The following is a 19,712-nucleotide window of genomic DNA, read 5'->3' as shown; positions in this document are numbered from 1 at the left end:
AAACAAAAGTGGAAAATCAGTTTCGAGTGTTCAGATGGGGTTACTCCGAAGCCATCTGCGCGCTTCTGCTTTTTGAAGTCGGACTGCGAGAGAAAGCCCCAGGGCTGGAAAAGGCTTTTTTTTTTTTTTTTTTTTTTTTTTTTTTTTTTTTTTTTTTTTCCCTCCAACAACTGCGAGCCGCGCTGAGGGGATTTAAGAGCAGAGTACGGCATGTCCCAGCACCCGCGGGCTTTGGACGCGTTCCTGCCCGGCGCTGCTGCTGCGGGCACGCTTTTCACTCTATTGCTTTGCTAATCCTGAAATAATTCCTTTTTTTTCCTCTTTATTTTAAAATCGTTCCAAGGCGCACGTGGTGCACCCCGCTCCCCTCCCCTCCCCTTCACCGCGCCGACCCCCGCCCCCGCCGCCGCTGCCCTCCCCTCGCGGCCCCGCCCCGCCCCGCCGGGCCCGGCCCGGCCCCGCCGCCCGGCCCGCTCCGCTCCGCTCCGCTCCGCGCCCACCGCGCCGGGGCCGCCGCGCTGCCCGGCTCCGCTGCGGGCCGGGGGCACCAGGGCCCGGCCCGGCACGGCACAGCCCGCCTCGGCGCGGCAGGGCTCGGCGCGGCCCGGCGGGACGGCGGCTGCGATCCGCCGCGGCCGGCGATGGGAGATGGAGGGAGCCGGCGGTGCGGTAAGGGGCGGCGTGTGCCCGTGCGGGTGCGGGGGCTGCGCTCAGCCAGAGGCACTTTTCCCCATTTACTTTTCAATTTTTTTTTCTTTTTCCTTTTCTCACCTTTGTTTTTTCTTCTTTCTGTTTTCTTTTTGTTACCTTTTCCTTCTTCCCTTACCTCTTTTCTTCTTTCCTTTTATTGTTTTCCTTTAGCCCTCTTAATTTCTTTTTCCTTTTTTTTTTTTTTTTTTTTTGTTTTTTTTAATCGTTTTCACAGTGCCCTAGGGGAAAAAGCTGGGAGTCCACTGCTGTGCTCGTAACTGCTAGATCCCGAGAGACACCAGCTGCAGCAGGGAAGCTGCTCTCAGGGCTGGGACCCCGAGCCTGCATATCGTGCAGTTCGTTTTGCTCGGGTCTCCAAGTAACTTGTCTGTGTAACGCATCGGCACTGTTGCTGCCCTGACAAGCTCTCTTAATCTAGCCAAATGCTTGACTTTTGAAACAAGAAACTGAAACAAGACGTGGTCAAAAAAGTCAGCGTTTGGCTGAGTTAGTAGCACTGCACTTTCAGGGCAAGAGTGGGGTTGAGATGAGTGTAAAACTGTAGAATGTTAAACTACACAAGCATGCTGCTGTGAAATTGAGGTGCTGTCTTCATCCTTGCTCCCGGGAACTGGAGCTACGCTTCTCAGAGGGAACATAAACATACAGTTGTAATGAGTTCAAGCTTCACACAAACTGACTGAAATTTCTAGGTTCCACATAGGTGAGTATTTCCGTGCTATAAACATCAATTACCTGGCTCCTGCGGGGTCCAGTTAGTATATCATCAGGCAAAGCCACATGTATATGTTACTGAAATGATTTGGGTGTGTAATAGACAACTGCAAGTACTATTAGTTTTGTAGCTTCAGTCACTCTTAAATTTTGTCTGTGCATAGGGCCATTAACACAGAAAGTCAAATGCAGTATTTGTAATGAAACTGGAGGTTGCACACCCAGTGTTTGAAGCAATTGTAATAGACCGCTGAGAGTCATCCAAGCCTTTCTGGTTTAGCTAGTAGAAAAAAAGCCTCTTTCTACTCCAAATTCTTTTTCATCAGTCATATCCTTAGTTGATGTGTTCCAGCAGAGGTTACCAGTTAATGCTCTCAGTGAATCTGTCCTAGCCCTGTTGATTTACACAGACCGAGAGTTGGTTTTGGGGCATGCTTTTGATGGAAGAGAGGTGAGGTTAACTGTGCAGGAGACCCTGTGCAAATGATCCCATTCAATTAGTGCCTTGGTTCATTTGGTAGTGTAAGAACATCCTTTGTGGTGATGTTAAAAAAATCCAAGAAACTTACATGCTGCTGTTTCCAAAACTTGAAAAAAGTTTTGAAACAAACACTAGGACTTCTTAATCCACACAGAAAATTCTTGCACAACTGACCTGTATGAAAGTGGCTTTCCTGTGCTATTTGTGCTTAAGTGGATTGTTTGATTTACTATTTCCAATTTTCAGTTTGATGCCTGTGCAGCCAAAGTGAGAAGAGCAGTGAGGATCTTAATGAACGTGCTATCAGCTTTTTCTTTTTTTCAGCAAAGCTTCTTTACTGCTTAACAGTAAAGAAAGCTAAATAGCTTCTTTACTGTTGTCAAGGTGCATAGCTGAAAAATATGGATGTTGTTTAGAGTACTTCCCCTCCCTGCCTCCACACCAGCACAGTCCTTCCTATTCTTACCAATGACACTAGGGAAATCTGGCAATTGATTTTTCAGCTTTGATATAAGTGATGATTTGGGGTTTGATTCCTGTGGGCTGAAGAGGCAGGCTCTCTGCGGGAGTGCCATGGAGCATCTCTGCAGGCACTTGTCTCCATGTGTGTGTTCTGAGACAAGTGCTAGAAGATTCAGCGTTTAGGCAGCACAAGTTGTGCACCACACAAGGCCACCAGTGCTAAGCAAGGATGCTGGGGCCATGGCTGATAAACTTTGTGCATGCTCAGTAGCTGATTGCTTGAAACCATCCCTGCTTCATGGAGAGACAGGCTGACAGACCTGAGGGCTGGAGTGGTTTTTCTCAGGCATGTGTTTCTCTTTGGAGAGCCTCTTTTGGCTTGCAAGGGTCTTGAGAGAGAGCAAGAGGCTGGGGTACTGCTGGGTGCTGATTTAAAGGTAATTTAGACACACAATGATAATGAAAAGGTAATTTAGCACAATGTAGTGGCCTAGTGAAGGGAGCCCAAGAAAGGGAGGGAGGGAGGGGGGTAGTGTCTGCTGAGTAAGATTAGGAGAGTGGGTCCCCAGGGTCCTGGGAAACCATCTGCCAAGCTGCTGCTCTTCAGCTGAGGCTGGATGAACCTGTGAACTGCTTCCAAAACTCAAAGATTGGGCTGTCAAAGTGTGCTGCTCCGGATCAGTTCTGCGTTGGTAGTGCTGAGGATCCCCAGGGTGCATCAGCTGTTAGAGTTGTTTGGTGTGAGTCTTGCTGAGCTCACCCAACAAAGGTGGGAGTCATGTTCCTGGGCTCAGCAGGGACATAAGCCACCCACAGTCCTTGAAGGGACATTTCCTTGCAAATGGTCCCTGATGGAGAGCTGGCTTCTGGTGGAGCAGGGGTTTCTCGATCTGCCTGTCTCACCCAGACCTGCTCAGTGGCCTGGGTGGTTCATTGCATCCTGGTGGGTTGTAAAGTTGCACGGGACTCCTTCCCTCTGGAAGTTTGGCTGAGAAGGGGGATGTCAGCTAGGGAGCTGCTCTGGACAGATACCGTACGGCGAAGTGGGTCTGCAGATAAACAAATTTAGGTCTTGTGCAATTTTTGTTCTAAATGTCTGAATATCTTTCTAAATGGATTGGTGCTCTCCAAACCCCATGATCACAGAGACTATTTCCAGTCATTATTTTCCTGTTTGTAGTGATGTGAAATTGAGGGGTTGTGGGGGGAGGGGGAGATGTTTGTGTTAGAAATAATTTTCTTTTGTTAGATGAAAAAGCTGTTTGAAACTAGCTTTAAGTATCTGCCTGATACTTTCATTCTGGATGTATGTGTTCCATTCCTCTCAGTAATGGCGCTGTTTGAAGTACTCCTTCTGCAGAATGTTTCCAGATACTTCTCTGAGTGCAGTTCCTCCTTGCTCTGAGATGTTTCTTGCTGTCTTGCCAGCTTCTGTTAGAGACCACAGACTCCTGTGATGCTAATGCATCCAAACATTTATTCTCTGCATTACTGAGATGAGCAAGGCAGGTTGTGGATGGTGCTTAAAAGCAGGGTGGGGTGAGAGCTAGCCCTCTGGGTGCGGGCTTGTTTGCTACAGGGTTGAATCAGGAGTCAGAGGAGCTCGGGTATTATCTAGCCCTTGAAGCCTGAATGGCTCCTGAATTGACTGTACTTCCTGGATGCTGTAAGTAAAAAAACCTGTTTGGGCACTGGATCAGGCTGTCCGTCAGGGATCAAGCTGTCCATCAGAGTGTGAGCACTGCATTTCCATCTCCACTGAGTACCTCAGCCACCACTGATGGCTGTGGGAGCTGTGTGGCTCTGCTGTGGCTCCCTTTGCTAACTGCATGGAAAGATTTTATGTGTTGCAACTGCTGGGCTAAGCCAAAGGAAACCAGGCTGGAGCTGGCTTCTGAGCATGGCCTGCCAGGGCAGAAGCACACTGGCCACTACTATGCTTGCCAAGAACATCACGTCACAGCCACAGAAACTTTTTGGTGCCTACTGAAAGGACTGTCTTGCACAGGACCAGGAACTGGACTTGATGATCATGATGGATCCCTTCCAGCTCAGTTTATTTTATGATTCTATGACTGAAAAGAGGCCCTTGTCTTGAAACTGCGGTGCAGTAGTTTGGGACCAGTAAGAAAACAACCTAAATGGCACAGATTACATAATACAAGCCTCCCTTTTTGCAGAAGCAATGAATGAGGCTTGATTTCTCTTCTTGGCATGAAATGGCAAGTGGAAGAGGTGGCTTAAAGTGTACTCATTATTTTTTTACAGCAGTTTTTCAAATGGGAAGTGTCATTTGAGTAATAACTGCATCTCCCAGGCTGAATAAATGCCAAGTGTGATGGCAAGATGCACTTAGGCCTGGGATATGTCTGCATGTCGGTGCTAACAGAAGAATGCTTGCCAAGGAAGCCCTGTTCTCAAGAGGAAACAAATTATAGTACCAGCAAGTTCTGTTTGTCGTCAGCTGTCTTGTCTGTGGACTTGCTGTGACTTAATGAGGAAAAAAGAAGAGGTATTAACTTCCTCACCAGCGGGACATGAGTGCCAGCTGGCCTGTGTTGTGCTGCTTATGGGGGATGTAACATCTCTGATGTCTTCTGCCTTCCTGCCACTGCTGAAAATGCCTGTTGGCTCCTGACCGCTTGTGGGACCATAGCTACCCGACAATGCTGCAGTCCTTAAGGTGCACTTTCTTAGCAAGCAAATGGTCTTGCAACAATATTTTCAGTCCCCCAGTGCCTGCACATCAGGAGAAATTTGTTGATGTGTATTCTCCCTTCTGCCTCAGTTGTGCCAGGGGTGAGATGGCTCAGATCAAACTTCAGTCAAATTTCTTTTCCAAAAAACTTCTGTTTAATCTGGGTAAGGCTCAGAAAAAAACTGCTGAAGTTAAATTCAGCAAATAAATAAAGCTGTTAAATTAATTTAAATATGTGATATGAAATTATCCTACAGACTTATTGAGCTATGTTTAAGTCAGCAGGAGATACATATCCCATTTTGCATACTCTGTTGCTGTGTTGTACTTCTACAGTTTGTGCTTGGCACAGAGAAAATGCAGGATTTTACTCTTCTGCAAATGTAAATTCTTCCAGTGTAGAATGGTCTAATGGTTGTGTGTGGGGTGTTCTTTTGTTTGTTGGTTTGTATTTTGGGTTTCTTTAACCATTCATTGAAATGGAATATTTTAATCACTTGGAGGCACTATCTTAGACTATGTTTATAATATTGCTTTGAAAAATGAAGATGACCTCTCCCAATACCCTGTCCTTCCATCCATAAAAGCAGAGTATATTTAGCTGGACATAAAGAATGTACAGCACATGGCAAAGGATGCTGTCTGTAAACTTTCAAGGGACAGCAGATGTTGGCTAGGGTTTTGGAAATAATTTAGTTGCTTAAAGATACAGAACTAACTTCTGGTAGGCTCATGAGGCATTTAGGTATATTCAGATTTTATCTTCCATGAAATTGAAATCCATGTGGAGCAGGCCTGTAGCCTGTCTAAACATTGTTTTGCCATCTGAGATGCCTAAAGAGGATGGAAGCACACTACCTGCCGAAGAGAAGCAGTCTGTCAGTTTGCTAAATATACTGGAACAGATTGAACAAAAACAGTAAATGCAAGATGTCTACTAAATGCATCACTGAATTCTCTGGATTAAAAATGCTGTCTTTGCACAGTTTTTCTTAAATCACACTCCCACCCCAATGCTCTTTGACATAACTTGGGAAAAATACTTGCACTGTGTCTTTATAAAAGTTTTGGGTGTTCTTCATTATCTCTGTGTGTTATGTTGAAGAACATAACACAGAGAGGTGGTTCAGGCAGTGAGCTAAAGCCTTCTTCTCAGCAGGCTTCTTTTGATTCTTGCACGTACCTTAGAAATAATGCATAGGTGTCCGGAGGTCCATACAGCATCATCAAAAATCGCTTACTTGGCAAATACGAAATGCTGAGTGACCTTTAATGGTAAAGTGTCATCATACAGCCTTTGAATTAATATACTATTCACAGCCATGCAGTTACAGCTCAGACAGTGTCAGCTGTTGCATAATAAAAAGCATTTAATTCTGTATAACAGCTGACTGCTTCCTAAGAACTTCAACCAAACAACAAAGCAAAATTTTCTTTAAGGGGAGAAAAACTCAAGTGCAGGTCTAAAACAAGGCGACCAGACTGGAAACAAATTTTACCTGCTTGATACTGCTGCTAAGGCATTAATTTGAGTTTTTTGTCACTGTTCCCAGTTTTTTTTCTAAGCAGCAAATATTTTTCTTAATTTCTGAACTGAATGTCTCTTTAGACACTGAACTTCTGTGAAGTCTGCCTTTGCACAGGGAGAGTGGCTTTGATAGTATCTGCACCCTTTCAGTTTTGCTCTCTCCAGTCTGACTGCTTCCTGTGAGGCTGCTCCTAGCAAACAAATCCTGTAGTGCTGGGAATAATGGCCTAGGAAGCCTGCAGTGCTTCTGGTGAATCCCTGGGGTAAGCTGTGGAGACGACTCGAGAGGAGCTGGCTGGATGGTACCAAGCCTGAGGTCTGTCCAGTCCATGGCAGTACTGAAGCCTGGTGAGCAAGTAATAGAGACTCACTGCACTGGTTTGGATTCAAGGCTGCTTTAGCCCAGGAGCGTGTCTGTGATCGTGGAAGTCATAAGATGCCCAGGAACAGAGAGATTAATGTGATTTCTATATTCTTAGGGATTTGTATCCCTTGAGCTTTTCACCCTCCTCAAGATACCTCAGTATTTTGGTTTTCTGTGACATTGCTTTCCAAGGAAGTTGGTGGTTTTGACTATAAACCATAAGGAACCATGTCCCCTTTGGTAGGGTGCTGACTCCCAATACCTTCTTTTGTTGTCTTCTGACTGTTGCATTAAAAAAAAGGTGCTGAATTACTGATTGTTTTTTACTTTTTGCAGATCCCTTGTCACTACAAGCACCTCTGCCATATCTCTCAGTTGCCTCGTTGCTGAAAAGTCTTACATGACTCTCTCTAAAATCCCAACTTCTCTGCCGGAAGACAGCTATAGGCAGTGCTCTCACACAAGCCCATTCTTTCTTTCCCACGTTCTGGCTTTCTATACATCTCCCTGCAACTCCTGATAGTTAGGAATTAGTTTAAAACTCTGGCTGAGATTTCTTCTCTTTCAAAACCTTGGCTAGCATTAAGTTTTAGCCGCTCCAGCTGAGATTAAGCCATGCAAAGCCCCTGTTCTTTTGAATTTTAATCTATTTTACTAACACTTTTATTCAAGAATTGCAAACACGTGTATTAATGTGGGGAGGTATGAGGAAAACACAGTATTGTGTATGAGGTCACATGGAATTAAACACTAGAACCCTTGCTAGTGGTCTTACTGTGAGCGCCCACGCTCTTCTGTGATGCTGGTGCACTAGGTTTCACCAGTTAGCAAGTTTATTTTAATGCCAGCTTTCTGCATTTGATGCTGTTACTTAGGAAAGTGATTTAAGACAAGCTCAACAGGCACAGTCTTTTCAGAACAATTGGTATGACCTGTCAAAAGCAGTGAAGCTTGCTGAGCTCTTGGCCACGCAGGGATGATGTGACAGCAGAGGAAGAGCTCTCAATGCAGGATTCTGCAAAGACTTGTCCATGACATTGCAACTTGCTGGAGAAGGTTTTAAAATCTGTGGGAACCTTCTGTCCATCATTCTTGCCGAGAGCATAAATTCACTGTATCAGAGTATTTGATAGACTGCTGACAGGCAATTGAGTTTTTTGCTGCTAGAAATGTTGAAGCAATGAGAATGGAACAAGCACAGCCTGGGATTAGAAATGGTCCAGGTGTGGGTGTGAAGTTCTCCATAGTAGACTGTGATTTACGGGCATTCTTCAAGCTTTTTTCTGCTTTCTTGCAACACTGCAGCGTTTCCCCAGTAGCATCATTGAAACCTCCAAAAGGTGCTGCCATGCGGGGGCTGTTGCCTGCTGTCAGGGAGCTGACATCCAGTGGTGGTATGACTGAGGGGCAAGGCAGGGAGCTCTGGGAAACAGACCTGTGCACATGCAGAAGCATGAGAAGCTGAGCTTCCTCATGGTATGGCTGAGCAGTGCAGACATGCCTGAGGAACCTCTCTGTTCCAGCTAACAGTTCTTCATGAGTGCTCCTTTGGTCCCTTCCTGCTGATGTTTCCCCTTAGGATGAGTGGTCTCGCTGTCCAGAATTTTGGTTGACTCTTGCTCCCTGAAGACTCATGCTTTGAGCACCCATCCTGTTCTGCTTTTTCTCAAGCACTCTTTTCCCAGGTCTCCTCCAGGAGCGAGTCTGTCTTAATAGCATCTGTCCTCTAAAGAAGTCTGAAAAATTCCAGACTGGAATTTTCCATTTAATTATCTGCTCCTTTGAATACTTCCTCCTCATTAGATGTTTTCAAAGAAATTGTATGACCTTAAGTGTGAATGCTTCAGGAGGCATGGGTTCACACTGGTTCTTTGTACTTGTCGCAGCAGCTATGGACAATGTTATCGCTACCACTGAGACAGAGTCTAGCTCTCCTGTCAGCTCAGTTGAAAATGGTGGTGAGATAGCAAGAGTCTGATATTCTTCCTTTAAAGCTCTCTGATATGTAGGTATGTGTTCTGGTTTGAGACAAGTTAGGAGGAAATGTTCACCCCTGGACAGGATGAAAGGAAAAAAAGGCCCCAAGACAAAACCTGTTTGTCCCAAAAAAAGGTCCTAACCAGAACCTCAGTGAAAGTCAAAAGAGGATGCATTGGTGCTTTTCTTCTGTGAAGAAAGAAGAAGCATTTTCTTGAGCTTTTTATGACTCACTTTACCTATCTAAAAACTAGTGGGATTTTTGGAGGGTAGTTTGAGGGGAGCTTTAGAGTTGAAACGAAATTCATCCAGAGAGAAACTGTGCTTCAGGAAAGGCAGCACCCAGCTCTTCTCAGGGGCTAAAGACACCTCTCAAGGGTGAGTTGTGGGAACAATTTCTCCTTGCAGATACTGACCCGCTGCTCCACTTGCACATCCAGACAGCAGAGCAGAGGCAGTGTGCATGCTTCTTGCTGGGCTGACTTACCTATCCTTGGCAGCTCCTGCTGGAGTAGCAGGGACCCTGTGGTCTTAGCATCCTGCTGCTGTTCAGTTCAGTGCTGTGTTCTGCACTGTTCAGTTCAGCATCTTCATTCCTGTGCTAGCCTGAAACCACCATGAACACCACGGGCTCATCCTAAAGAATCTCTCTGCTCCCTAAGCATGAAACAGAAAGCCAGCAAGATGGGACCTCTGTTGACCCATTCCAGTTCCTTGTGTGATGTCAATAGGAACTGGTCCAGTGTGGTGGCAGGAGGTCTGAGGGGTGAGGACTGCCAAGTGCAAACTAATGCAGCCTCATAAATGTTATCTAAAATTCACTGAGAGGTAAATGTAGCCTTCTAACTCCTGACCAAGAGCTATGACCTAGATAAGTAGGCTTGATCAAACATGTTCAAACAGGCAGAAGGCACTGCAAGAGTGATGCACAAATGGGTAGGAGCTTGCTGCCTCTCTGCCCAGAGCATCACTGGACTGAAAAATAATATGTACATGGCTCATGAGAAATATATGTACAGCTGGGCTGATTTAAGGGGATTGGTGCTCTAAGCGTTACCCTCTCCATCAGTGACAAAGAGGACATTCATCAAAGGTGGTGGTTAAAGCCCTCTGAGGGAAGCAATTATGAAATGAGCTGACCTGGATGCAGATTTCTTTGCCCTTGAGCTGAGAGAGAAGGCTTAAGCAGGAGTTTTATATCCCTTTCAATCTTGCTTGTATTTAATCTTTGCTAATGCAGCTTGAAAGCACCATAAATGTTTGTCCAGCCCATTTCTGGGCTCCTGGTTTCAGGGCATTTTGACTTCTTGGATGAGTGGTAGATTGAAAAAAAGAAAGGAGAGTCTCTTGTTGTTGTCTCTTGATTTGGACATTGGTAAAGCAATAGTCTTAAAAACTAGCTCTGACCTCAGAGCATCCTCATTCTTTCCTGCTCTTGCATTCTTTTTTAATATTTATTGTTTGGATGAAATATGACAATCTTATCCTTAAGCCTGGATCTGGACTTTCTTTACACGTCCTTTTAGTGCTCTGACAACCCAAATATATGTTAAATACAGCTGTTCTCCTACACAAGCCAGTATCTGTAATTCTCATCAGCAGTGTTGAGCACTTCTGAAAATCAAGTTACCCCTTTCAGATGCAAAGACTTAAGATTTTGTAATGTCTGTTTAGGCATCTAGCTCTGATAAATGATGCCCTATACACTGAAACCCCATTAATTAGACAATTTACTTGCTGGATGATGCAAAGGGTGCTGTAAGCTGGAGTTTTCTTCTTTGCTTTACAGGCAAATAGAGATTCTTGGAACACGTGTTTGCTGGCAGGGATGCTCAGTGCAGCAGATGTCTGTGAAATCTCAAAGAGCAAGGTTGAGGGATGGAGAAGCTGTGTCCCAGAGGGGTATAGATCAGAAATTCCTTACTGCTCAGGAACAGGACTGTTCTGTTCATTTTATTTTCCATTTCATTTATCTGTCACTGGGATTTGGCACCAGCTAGTTGTTAGCTATCCCATCCCTTCACGTCCATCTGAGTAGGCTGAATTTTTGTCTGGCTCTGTAAGCTACTTCTGTCTAAACTGTTGCAGACAAAGAGCTTTCTCCTGTATGCTCTGGATCCAGCTATTACTTTTCTAGTCCTTCCTGCCTCCCTGCCTGTGAATGAATGCAGCCCTGTAAAGGCAGGACAGACATGGGGATTTCTTCCAAGCTCATTTTGTCACGCTTGTGATAGTTGTCTTTGTGCTAGAAAGCCATTTATCAGTTCCATCACATCTTTACCAAAGGGTTGGGTAGGCTGGTGCTTGCACATGCATCAATGTACTGGAAGCCCTTAGTGCTGAGTAGTTGGACTAGTGAATGGTAAATAAATTATTCCAAGACCCTGGTGTAAGATCTGCTGTTGACTTAGGCAGAGTAGTGTTAGACTATATCTTGCAGAACTGGCACAGTGCAGAAAGGTAGGAGAAGAAATGGGTGTAAAAGGCCAGGAGAACCTGTAGCAAAACAGTTCTAGAGCATGGGGCAAGATAGCTATTCATCAGTATCCTTGTGTAAGAAAATGTGATTGTTGGACAGATGGCCTAGGAGGAATATATGGATTTGGGATTCCATCCATCTCCATTAATAGCCATGACTATGTGTTCCTGTGAATTATGTGTCCCTGGTACTTTGAATTTCTGTTTGTATCTGATGCTTATCCTGAGGTATTTGATAGAAATGCATAAAAGTTATTGTTGTCCTGGGGGACTGAATGTTCCACTTAGCTTTGTTTTTTAAAGAGTGTTTTGTAAGCTAATGCTTTCACCAATATAAACCATGCCATGGCTTGCTATGACACAACAATTGACTGCCTCATATAAATATAAAGTTTACTGAAGAATTTATAGAGTTAATGGTTTAGTTTATCTGTGACTTCAAGCAGAAGAATTACGGGCTCCGTCTTGCCCAGCTGGGAAGAAACTTAGTGCTGACTCTTTAGATAGTTTTTGCACAACCACTTATTGCTGGTGTGTGCTTTATCTAGAGATTTGTTTCCCTGCCTGTTCAGAAAAGTATTTTGATCTTAGTCCTGTAGCCTTTCTCTCTTCTGAGAAACTGAACCTTTACTCTGTCAGAGTGTTTCTTACAAGAGGGGAGCAGTGGGAAGGTGCTGGTGGCACCAGGCTCGGGTAGAACGGGTTGCTCAATCCAGCATCTGTCCATCCACCCCTCCAGGAGTTCCCTGCTCATTGGGCTCACCACCCAGTATCCCCTCTCTACCTCCTGGCCAGATAAGCAGATTTGACTGCTGTGGTATGGTTATAAAACTATTTTGGGGTCTTGTCCTGACATAAACATGGGTGGTCACTCATGGGCTGCCCAACAGGGACCATTAGACAGTATTCCTACATGTTTGCTTACCTTATCCTTCTTCCCTTTTTAAATCATCCTTGTTGTAGTCCTTGCTTCTCACTTTCTACCCCACTCTCTTTTCAAAGAAACAGCCTGCCCGATTTATGGTTTTCCCATGGGTCCCAGTTTTATGACCTACATACTCAAATTTGCTATTTCTGATACTATTCCCTTGATATTTTTAACCCTAACTGGTATTATTGAGATTGTTGGTCAGTGCTGCTGACATTTCAATGGGTAAGCTGGCTAAAGAGTGGGTAAAGAGTGGTTGGGTGCTCTAACATCTCTGTTAGATCTTTGTTCTTAATAGTGAAATTTTTGGGTTCAATGACAGAGAGGTGAGCTCTTCAAAAGCGCTCTGAGTTGGCCCATGTCTACTCTAGATGATCTTGGTGGTGACAGAATGAAGTGAATACTTTAAAAATACTGCCTGAAGGGATTTCAAGTTCCTTCTGCTGTTTTTTTCACTAAAAAGTAGATAAGCTTTGTTTGTTTTGACTCTAGGCAGAAGCACTTGTGCTGGATAATGACATATCAGCTCATGCCCAGAATGTTGCCAAGGCCAAATATGAATTTTTATTTGGCTTGGAAGAAGAGAAGCCTTCAGGAATGGGTAAGTGATATTTATTACTCTTGTGTATGAAAAAAAAAAAAAAAATCTCTTAAGCCACTCAGGGAAGTTTTACAGAAGCTGCTCCTTTAATGACCCTATGAGGGCTCACTGACTGTGCTGTGCTGCCCTTCATGAATACCAGACCATAGGATCCCACTGGTTTGGCCCCAGAAAATGAGTGCGTTCCCTGTCCTATACCCCACCTTTCTTTCTGGCTCATGTGGGCCTCCATGATGTGACAGCAGGGATGTGCTGGAGACACATTGGTGGAGGGAATCCCTGCACTTCTCTAGAGTGGAGTTGTTCAGCCATGAGTTCTACAATTGCACATGCTGAAACATGGCCATTTCTGCCTGGAGCTCCTTCCAGAAATGTGCTTCGTGGTCTTTCTGCAGGTAGAGGTGGGTAAAATTTTAATTTAGATACTTGAGTTGGTACCCAAACTGCTCTGCCCTCTGTAGTCAGTAGTTCCAGAAGTCCAGGTGCAATATCTAATGTTTTGCTTAAGGATCTGTCTTGTTCCTGTTGTCTTCTTGTAAAATCATGGCATTTTCTACCTTTTGAGAGCCCAAGCTTAGAAGAAAATAAATGTAGTTATTGTAAGTATTCCTCTTGCCTTGTCAAAATTATCAACAAGCTCTGCCCTCTTTGGAAGGCATTTCCTTGGGCAGTTCTCTTTATACCTTGATCCTTTCTAATTGCAAACTTTCTGGAATGTCCCTTAATTTAAAGACGACTTTCTTCCTGCCAGAAAATGGTAGCACTTTGTTCAAAAACAAACTGTGTAGTCTCCTCAACTTAAGTAAGAAAAGGAAAAAAAGAGTATCATAGTAATAATAATAGTAATAGTAATTAGTAATAATAATAGTAATAGTAATTAGTAATAATAATGATAATGATAATAATAATAATAATAATAATAATAATAATAATAATAATAATAATAATAATAATAGTACAAGCAGAACTTGAGTTTCTTCCTGGATTTTGTGAAGTTTGGTCATCCACTTGGGAAATCCTAATTGCAAAGTGGAAAAAATCCAAACTTCCAAAAAGAGAAAAAAAACCTCAAAAAAACCCAAACCAAAAGGACCTCATGTAGGAATTTTAAAACTCTTCCAAACTGCCACAAAATGTGTATCAGTTTATTACATGAATCATGATGACCTCATTTCTTGCTTGGAAAGACACAGTGTGAGAGCACTGTCAGCAGGCATTGGTACAAATCCAGAGATTGGTATTAAATAAAGTATGCTGTGTCTAATAAATCCAAGTGAGTCTATTGTCATTACCAGGCAAAACAGTTAACAAATATGATGGGCATTCCGAGCTAAGTACTCAGCTCTAAAATAAAGGGTGGCAAAGAGTAAGCCAGATATATGGACTTATGTGCCTGATTCTCTGTATTTTTCCTGTGCTGCCTCTTGCCTTGTTTCTGGATCTCCTTCTGTTCCTTTATTAATGAGAAACTACAATTAGGGGCTAACAATTAGCAAAATGGGAGTGATTTCAAGGGACCCTCATAGGAGGGTTTGTAAATATTTAATAGTAATTAACAACATTTGTGAATTGTACCCAAAAACTGGGTGACATTATTACCTACCCAGACTGGCCTCATGCTCTCACAGACAGATGCACCTTCCTCCTCCTCCTTCTCTTCCGAGTTGTTTGAATACCCTGGATAAATGAGAGTGATTCTGCCCCTTCTAGTTTTTTCTTCAAGTGAGCAGGTTTTAATTGCTTATTAACGGAGGTGAATGAGGACAGTGTGACTGAGGGGGCAGTAGTACAGACTTAGGGCTTTTTTGCACCAAATCATGTTTTTTTTTTTTATTTTATGTATGCCAAATATGTCATGACATACGCTTTTGGGGGAAGCAGCTATGCTTGAAAGTCTTTCTCTTCTTCTCTGTGTTAGATGGGAAGGGAGAAAACACCACCAAAAATCAAAAATCTGAAGTTTCCTTTAAAAGAAAGAAGACATGCTTTTTAGGGGTCAAAGTATGAAATATTTCAAGCAAATGAGTGACAGAGGCAGGGCCAGGAGAAATGTTGGTGTTTAAACTTGATCAAGAAAACAACTTGTCACTGTGGGCAGTTAAGCTGAACTTTAATTTATCTAACCTAAAGCAGTTGACCCGTGCCGTGGCTGGCCTCAGAAACGGAACATAGCATGTGAGCTGCTGAATAGCTTAATTACTACTGCGTTCTGGTTTATCCTTTCCCTTTAGGCCACAGCCATGTTACTGTAGCCCTGCTGATGCTGCTGAGGATATACATGTATACTGAGTACTAAAACCCTTGCATCAGACAAGCCAATTCACAAGGAACAAAAGTTGGGGCGACTGTGGCAAACACTCCTGTTTACCCAGGTGGGACATGGCAGCTTTTGTTAATAAGCTTCTGTGCTGACTTTTACCTTACGGGTTGAAGCTGATCATTTTCAGATGAGAAGAGGGAAAATAAAAAGTTAGATGGTTTTAGAAGAGCTGTTTCAGCAGTGATATTCAAATGCTAATAAAGCTGTCACATATAAAACATTTCCTCTCCTTTGCTGTTTTCATTCTGGTTTTTTTCTGGTATATTTGTGATCACTGATGCCCTAATGTGCTCTTGTCTTTAATGCATGATGCCGCTTGTCTGGGTCCTCTCCTCTTTTGTGTGTTGCCCATCCTCCTGTCCTGGATGCACTACTTGGAGCAGAAGCAGGTCCAAGCCCCTGGAATCCTTGAGTTGTGGAAGGGTTAAAGACCACACATCTCTCTGTAGACCCCTCCCACTGGGGGAGCAGGGAGGATGCTCCACACTTGTCCACGTGGCACTGCGCAGCCTGGCCACCTTCCTTGGCGAAACCCCAGCCTTCTGCCTTCCAGCAAAAGAAAATGTTTTCTAGAAACTGAATTTAGCTGGGTTGGACAAGACCTCTTCTCAGACTCACTGACATAAAAGGCCGCTTGTTGTATGTGGAAACATACATTCCTCTTCTGGAAACTGCTGTGGAAACAGTGATCTCTATTGAGCAGATTTTCTTCAGGCTTGGCTGTGCTACAGGCCTGATTTTTATGACTTTGCCGTTACTACATTTAAATACCAAAAAGAAAAAAAAGTCACGGCCACGTGACTTAGTCCTAAAAGTGCATCCTTGGGAAAAAAAGTAGGGGATACTACAAAATAATTCCTTAAATAAACACGAAGGCCAAATACCCCATAATGCCTGTTATATGAGAAAATAAATCCAAGATGGGTGTTAGGAAGAAAATAGCTTCTTAAGATTAATAAACAGTTTTTTCTCTGATGCTTGTGAGAGAAGAAAGCTTTCATCCCTCCTGTGTACCAGAGGTTTAATCTCATCCTTCACAAAAAGGCCCTGTACGAATACTGCCTGTGTTGCTATGCAAATCTGGTCTTTCCCAACAGCTGCTGGAAGAAGCTTGGTTTTGAATTGCTGGTGAAACAAATAGCTTTTTGGAAAGCCTGTCACTTGCTGTTTTGTGTTCAGTGAGGTGTCATGAGGGAACTGAGCTCATTTAACATCTTGGTTCTGCCAAAAGAGATGGTCCCAGACACACACTGCCACGGATTGTCTCATGCTAGTTCTTGTGCTCATCTGTTCGCTTAGCAAGCTCAAGCCAGCAAAAACTGAGTAACAACCCCCCTCCTCCCCCCCCGCAAAAATAATGCCGAAAGAACAATTCTTAGAAACGGCTTGTTTTCTCCTGGCAATGTGTGCTAAATTACCTTTGCAAAGGGTCAAACAATGCCAGATCTAGTATGTGAAAGGAAATCAAACACATACTTTGACCCATGCAACATACCCGTTCCTGAACTGCAATCATATAAATGATTGCTTTTGCTTTAGAATTTCTAGAACTTGTTTCAAGAGCGAAGGAAGAACACAATGGCTGCTATTTTGTAAAAGTAAAGCCTTTTCAGGGTTCTATGCTGCTGATGTAAACAGCTTTAAGAAAATTATCTCTGTATCTTTGTGTAAAATGAGCATCACTGACATCTTAGGTTGTCCTTAATCTTCTGCCTCGCTTGTTTGCTCTGCTGTTTCAAGGCATGCATGTCCAGCTCTGCTGCATTTTCCTCCCATTGCATGGAACTGGCACCTTCTTGATCCTCACTGCAGGCACTACCCTTAGACCACAGGCACTCATTGCATTGTTCTCATGATAGCCTAGACTGCTGACTGTAGTCTTGGCCAATGCTCCAGCCCCGTTGTTTTCCATTTTGAGGCACCACCCTTTGCTATATTTTCATCTGTTGTTCTTTACATCTCCAGGCAATCCTGAAAGTCTGGGCTTCCTGGTCTGGTATCTTCCTCTGCAGCTCTGGTTTCCTTAAAAGTGCAAGACTACATTTTCTGAGGGTTGGAGGACTGCCTGATTTTCACATTAATTTTGCTTAATTACAGTGAAGGATTGGCACATCAGATGTCCTGCAGTGTTTATCAGGAGCACATACAAGGCTGGAATACAGAACATTCAGAGCTGTGGTACCCCTCTCCCCCATAATTAAAATTCCATCATCCTGTTGTGCATTCTTGACTTTATCAGCTTGTGGTTGTTGTTGTTTCTAGTGTCCTACTGCATTTTCTGACGTACAGAAGACCTGCAGGAGTTTTTAAATCATACTGTATAATCAAGTTTTCTCATAAATATCCCCAATGTTTGGCATTGCTGATTGGCAATGATGCGAAAAGGTTAACGTTTTAAATTCATGTCTCCAGAGGCACTGTAATAGAAGGTACTTTTCCAGTTGAGTTTGTGCACTATAGGAAGTGATTACCTCCTTGGCACCAGCATGTTCACTCGCCATGCTGAGTGCTCCTTTTTCACTCCAATATGGAGTAAACCGAGTCATTTTGGATGCTCTGAGGAGCAGCAAGCTCTTACAGTGCTGTCAGAAGAGAATTGTGCATATGGAAAATAAATGCTGGTGCAGGAGGACAGGTTTCATTGTGCTCTGCATCTTGGCTGCAGAGGTGGAGAGGTGGAGCTGTCTTGTATTTCCCTTGAATTTCTGAATCCTGCTTCCTGGGGCTGGGAGAAACTGAGACATGCCCTGGAGCTGTCAGGTGTGGTGTGATGGATATCTGGGTTTCCAGTCCGGGGAAGGGGAAAACTAAAGGGGGAACAAGGCATTATGCTACGGCACTTGCTCCACAGGAGGAAATTGTATGTCTTGTGACCTCCACTTGAAAGCTGGATAGTTCAAGTTGTCATAACCTACAGCTGTAGGGAGGAGATTACCACATCCTCAACTTTCTAAACAACACAGTTGTTTGAAGGCCAAGGGTTTAGTACAAATAATCGTTAAAACATGGGTTGTTTGTTTTTTGTTTTTTAAAGGTGCAGAATTAAGCACTCAGAAGTTAGGAAATGCCAGAGTTAAGGCAGTGAATGTCTGCTTGTCTGTGCTCTATTGGCCAAAGCTGAGAGCCATGCTAATGTGAACACACAAATATTTGAGGACCTGGTGATGCTGGCAGCCTGTCGGTGTCTGGCTGCCTCAGATGTTCTGAGCACATGTGGCACAGGCTGAATTTGGCTGAAGCTGGCAGAGGACTCAGCAGTACTTTCCTGGAGGCAATCAGGCCATCCCCTTCCATCAGGCAGACAGAAAATGAGGCATCCAGATCAGTGGGCACAATAGGAGAGGCTCAGTCAGCTGGCTTGGCTTGTTGTAGGCAGGTATAGTGGGGCACAGCTGCATTTTTACCTGTCACCATGGACTTCTCGGCCTTAGCCCCATCATCTGGTGAGACCTGCAGCACACCAACACAAACCCTCTGTTGTGCTGTAGCCTTGCTTTATTTCTGAAGCTTTCTGAAGGAAATGATGCATGTTAACTTGCTGTTGATATGTCACAGAGAAGACATTTAAATAAAATTATGTGGGTAGATGCAGTTCTGGCCTGGTATTGGACTGAAGAAGTGTAACACAGAGTACAGCTTGTATTTTTCCTGTTCACAGTTCACTGCTTTAACAAGTACCTTAGATCTGCCTTAGATCCCTGTGTTGTTTATTTAACTCTGTCCAGCTTCCTCAGGAAGGGAGTCTCATTCACTGTGAGAGCCTGCTGAAAAGTTACTATGCAGTGTCCAACTGCACCTTTAGCAACAAACACTTGGAGCCTGGGAGATGCACATGTTCCTCCGTGTCCTATTTTAGCTGGGTTCATACCTTGAGATCCATCTCCTAGGATGCTTTAAGAACTGTCTAACGAGACTACTCTTGGCTTGGTTAATTGGTCCCAAATGCTGAAATGTAGTAAAGGATGTCCTTTTCTGCAGATGTGCCTCATTTCTGGACCTACAAAATTCCAGAGTTTCTGAGATCTGTGCTTAGAAGTGAGGGATTTTTAAAGCCATTTTAGCTTGCTCAGAGCAACTTTCCAAGGGTTTTGAGAGGATTCTGTAAAAATACAGTATTTTAAATATATAACATTCATTACAGGTGAATTTAGAGAGGCTGTAAAGTCTTTTTAGATGCTGAAAGTGTCAAAGCAGCTGTGAGTTGTCACTGCTTCAGAAGTTTGTTCTTCAGGTGAAGGCTCTTACGGAGCTTTTAAAGTAATTCTTGCTAATTACTATGTGTATCTATACTTAGAAAATTGCCTGTTAGCCACTTCCTTTATAAATCATAGCAGCAGAAAAATAGAAAATTTCAGATTATTTTTGGATCTGTTGTTTACATTTTGGGTTTCAGACTTCTCCAAACAAGTCTTAAATCCAAACTTGGGTGTCTCACAGCCATATCATTCCA

The 19,712-nt window shown here is 43.6% G+C and overlaps 1 protein-coding gene across 3 annotated transcripts in view; it reads left to right on the top strand.

The window, feature by feature from the left end:
* Positions 1 to 481: 481 nt before the first annotated feature.
* The window catches only part of PSD3 (pleckstrin and Sec7 domain containing 3), a 113,037-nt gene continuing 93,806 nt past the window's right edge, over positions 482 to 19,712 (top strand). For all 3 annotated transcript variants that reach the window (XM_056513360.1, XM_056513361.1, XM_056513362.1), the window contains exons 1-2: positions 482 to 669; positions 12,834 to 12,942. In XM_056513360.1, coding sequence (XP_056369335.1) covers positions 649 to 669; positions 12,834 to 12,942 — 130 coding nt within the window. In that variant the 5' untranslated portion in view covers positions 482 to 648. The remainder of the gene's footprint in view (positions 670 to 12,833; positions 12,943 to 19,712) is intronic.

The sequence above is a fragment of the Oenanthe melanoleuca genome, chromosome Z (assembly GCF_029582105.1).
Source record: "Oenanthe melanoleuca isolate GR-GAL-2019-014 chromosome Z, OMel1.0, whole genome shotgun sequence".
Lineage (NCBI taxonomy): Eukaryota > Metazoa > Chordata > Aves > Passeriformes > Muscicapidae > Oenanthe > Oenanthe melanoleuca.
The sequence above is the reverse complement of the archived record's forward strand: the minus strand, read 5'-3'. Positions and strand labels throughout refer to the sequence as shown.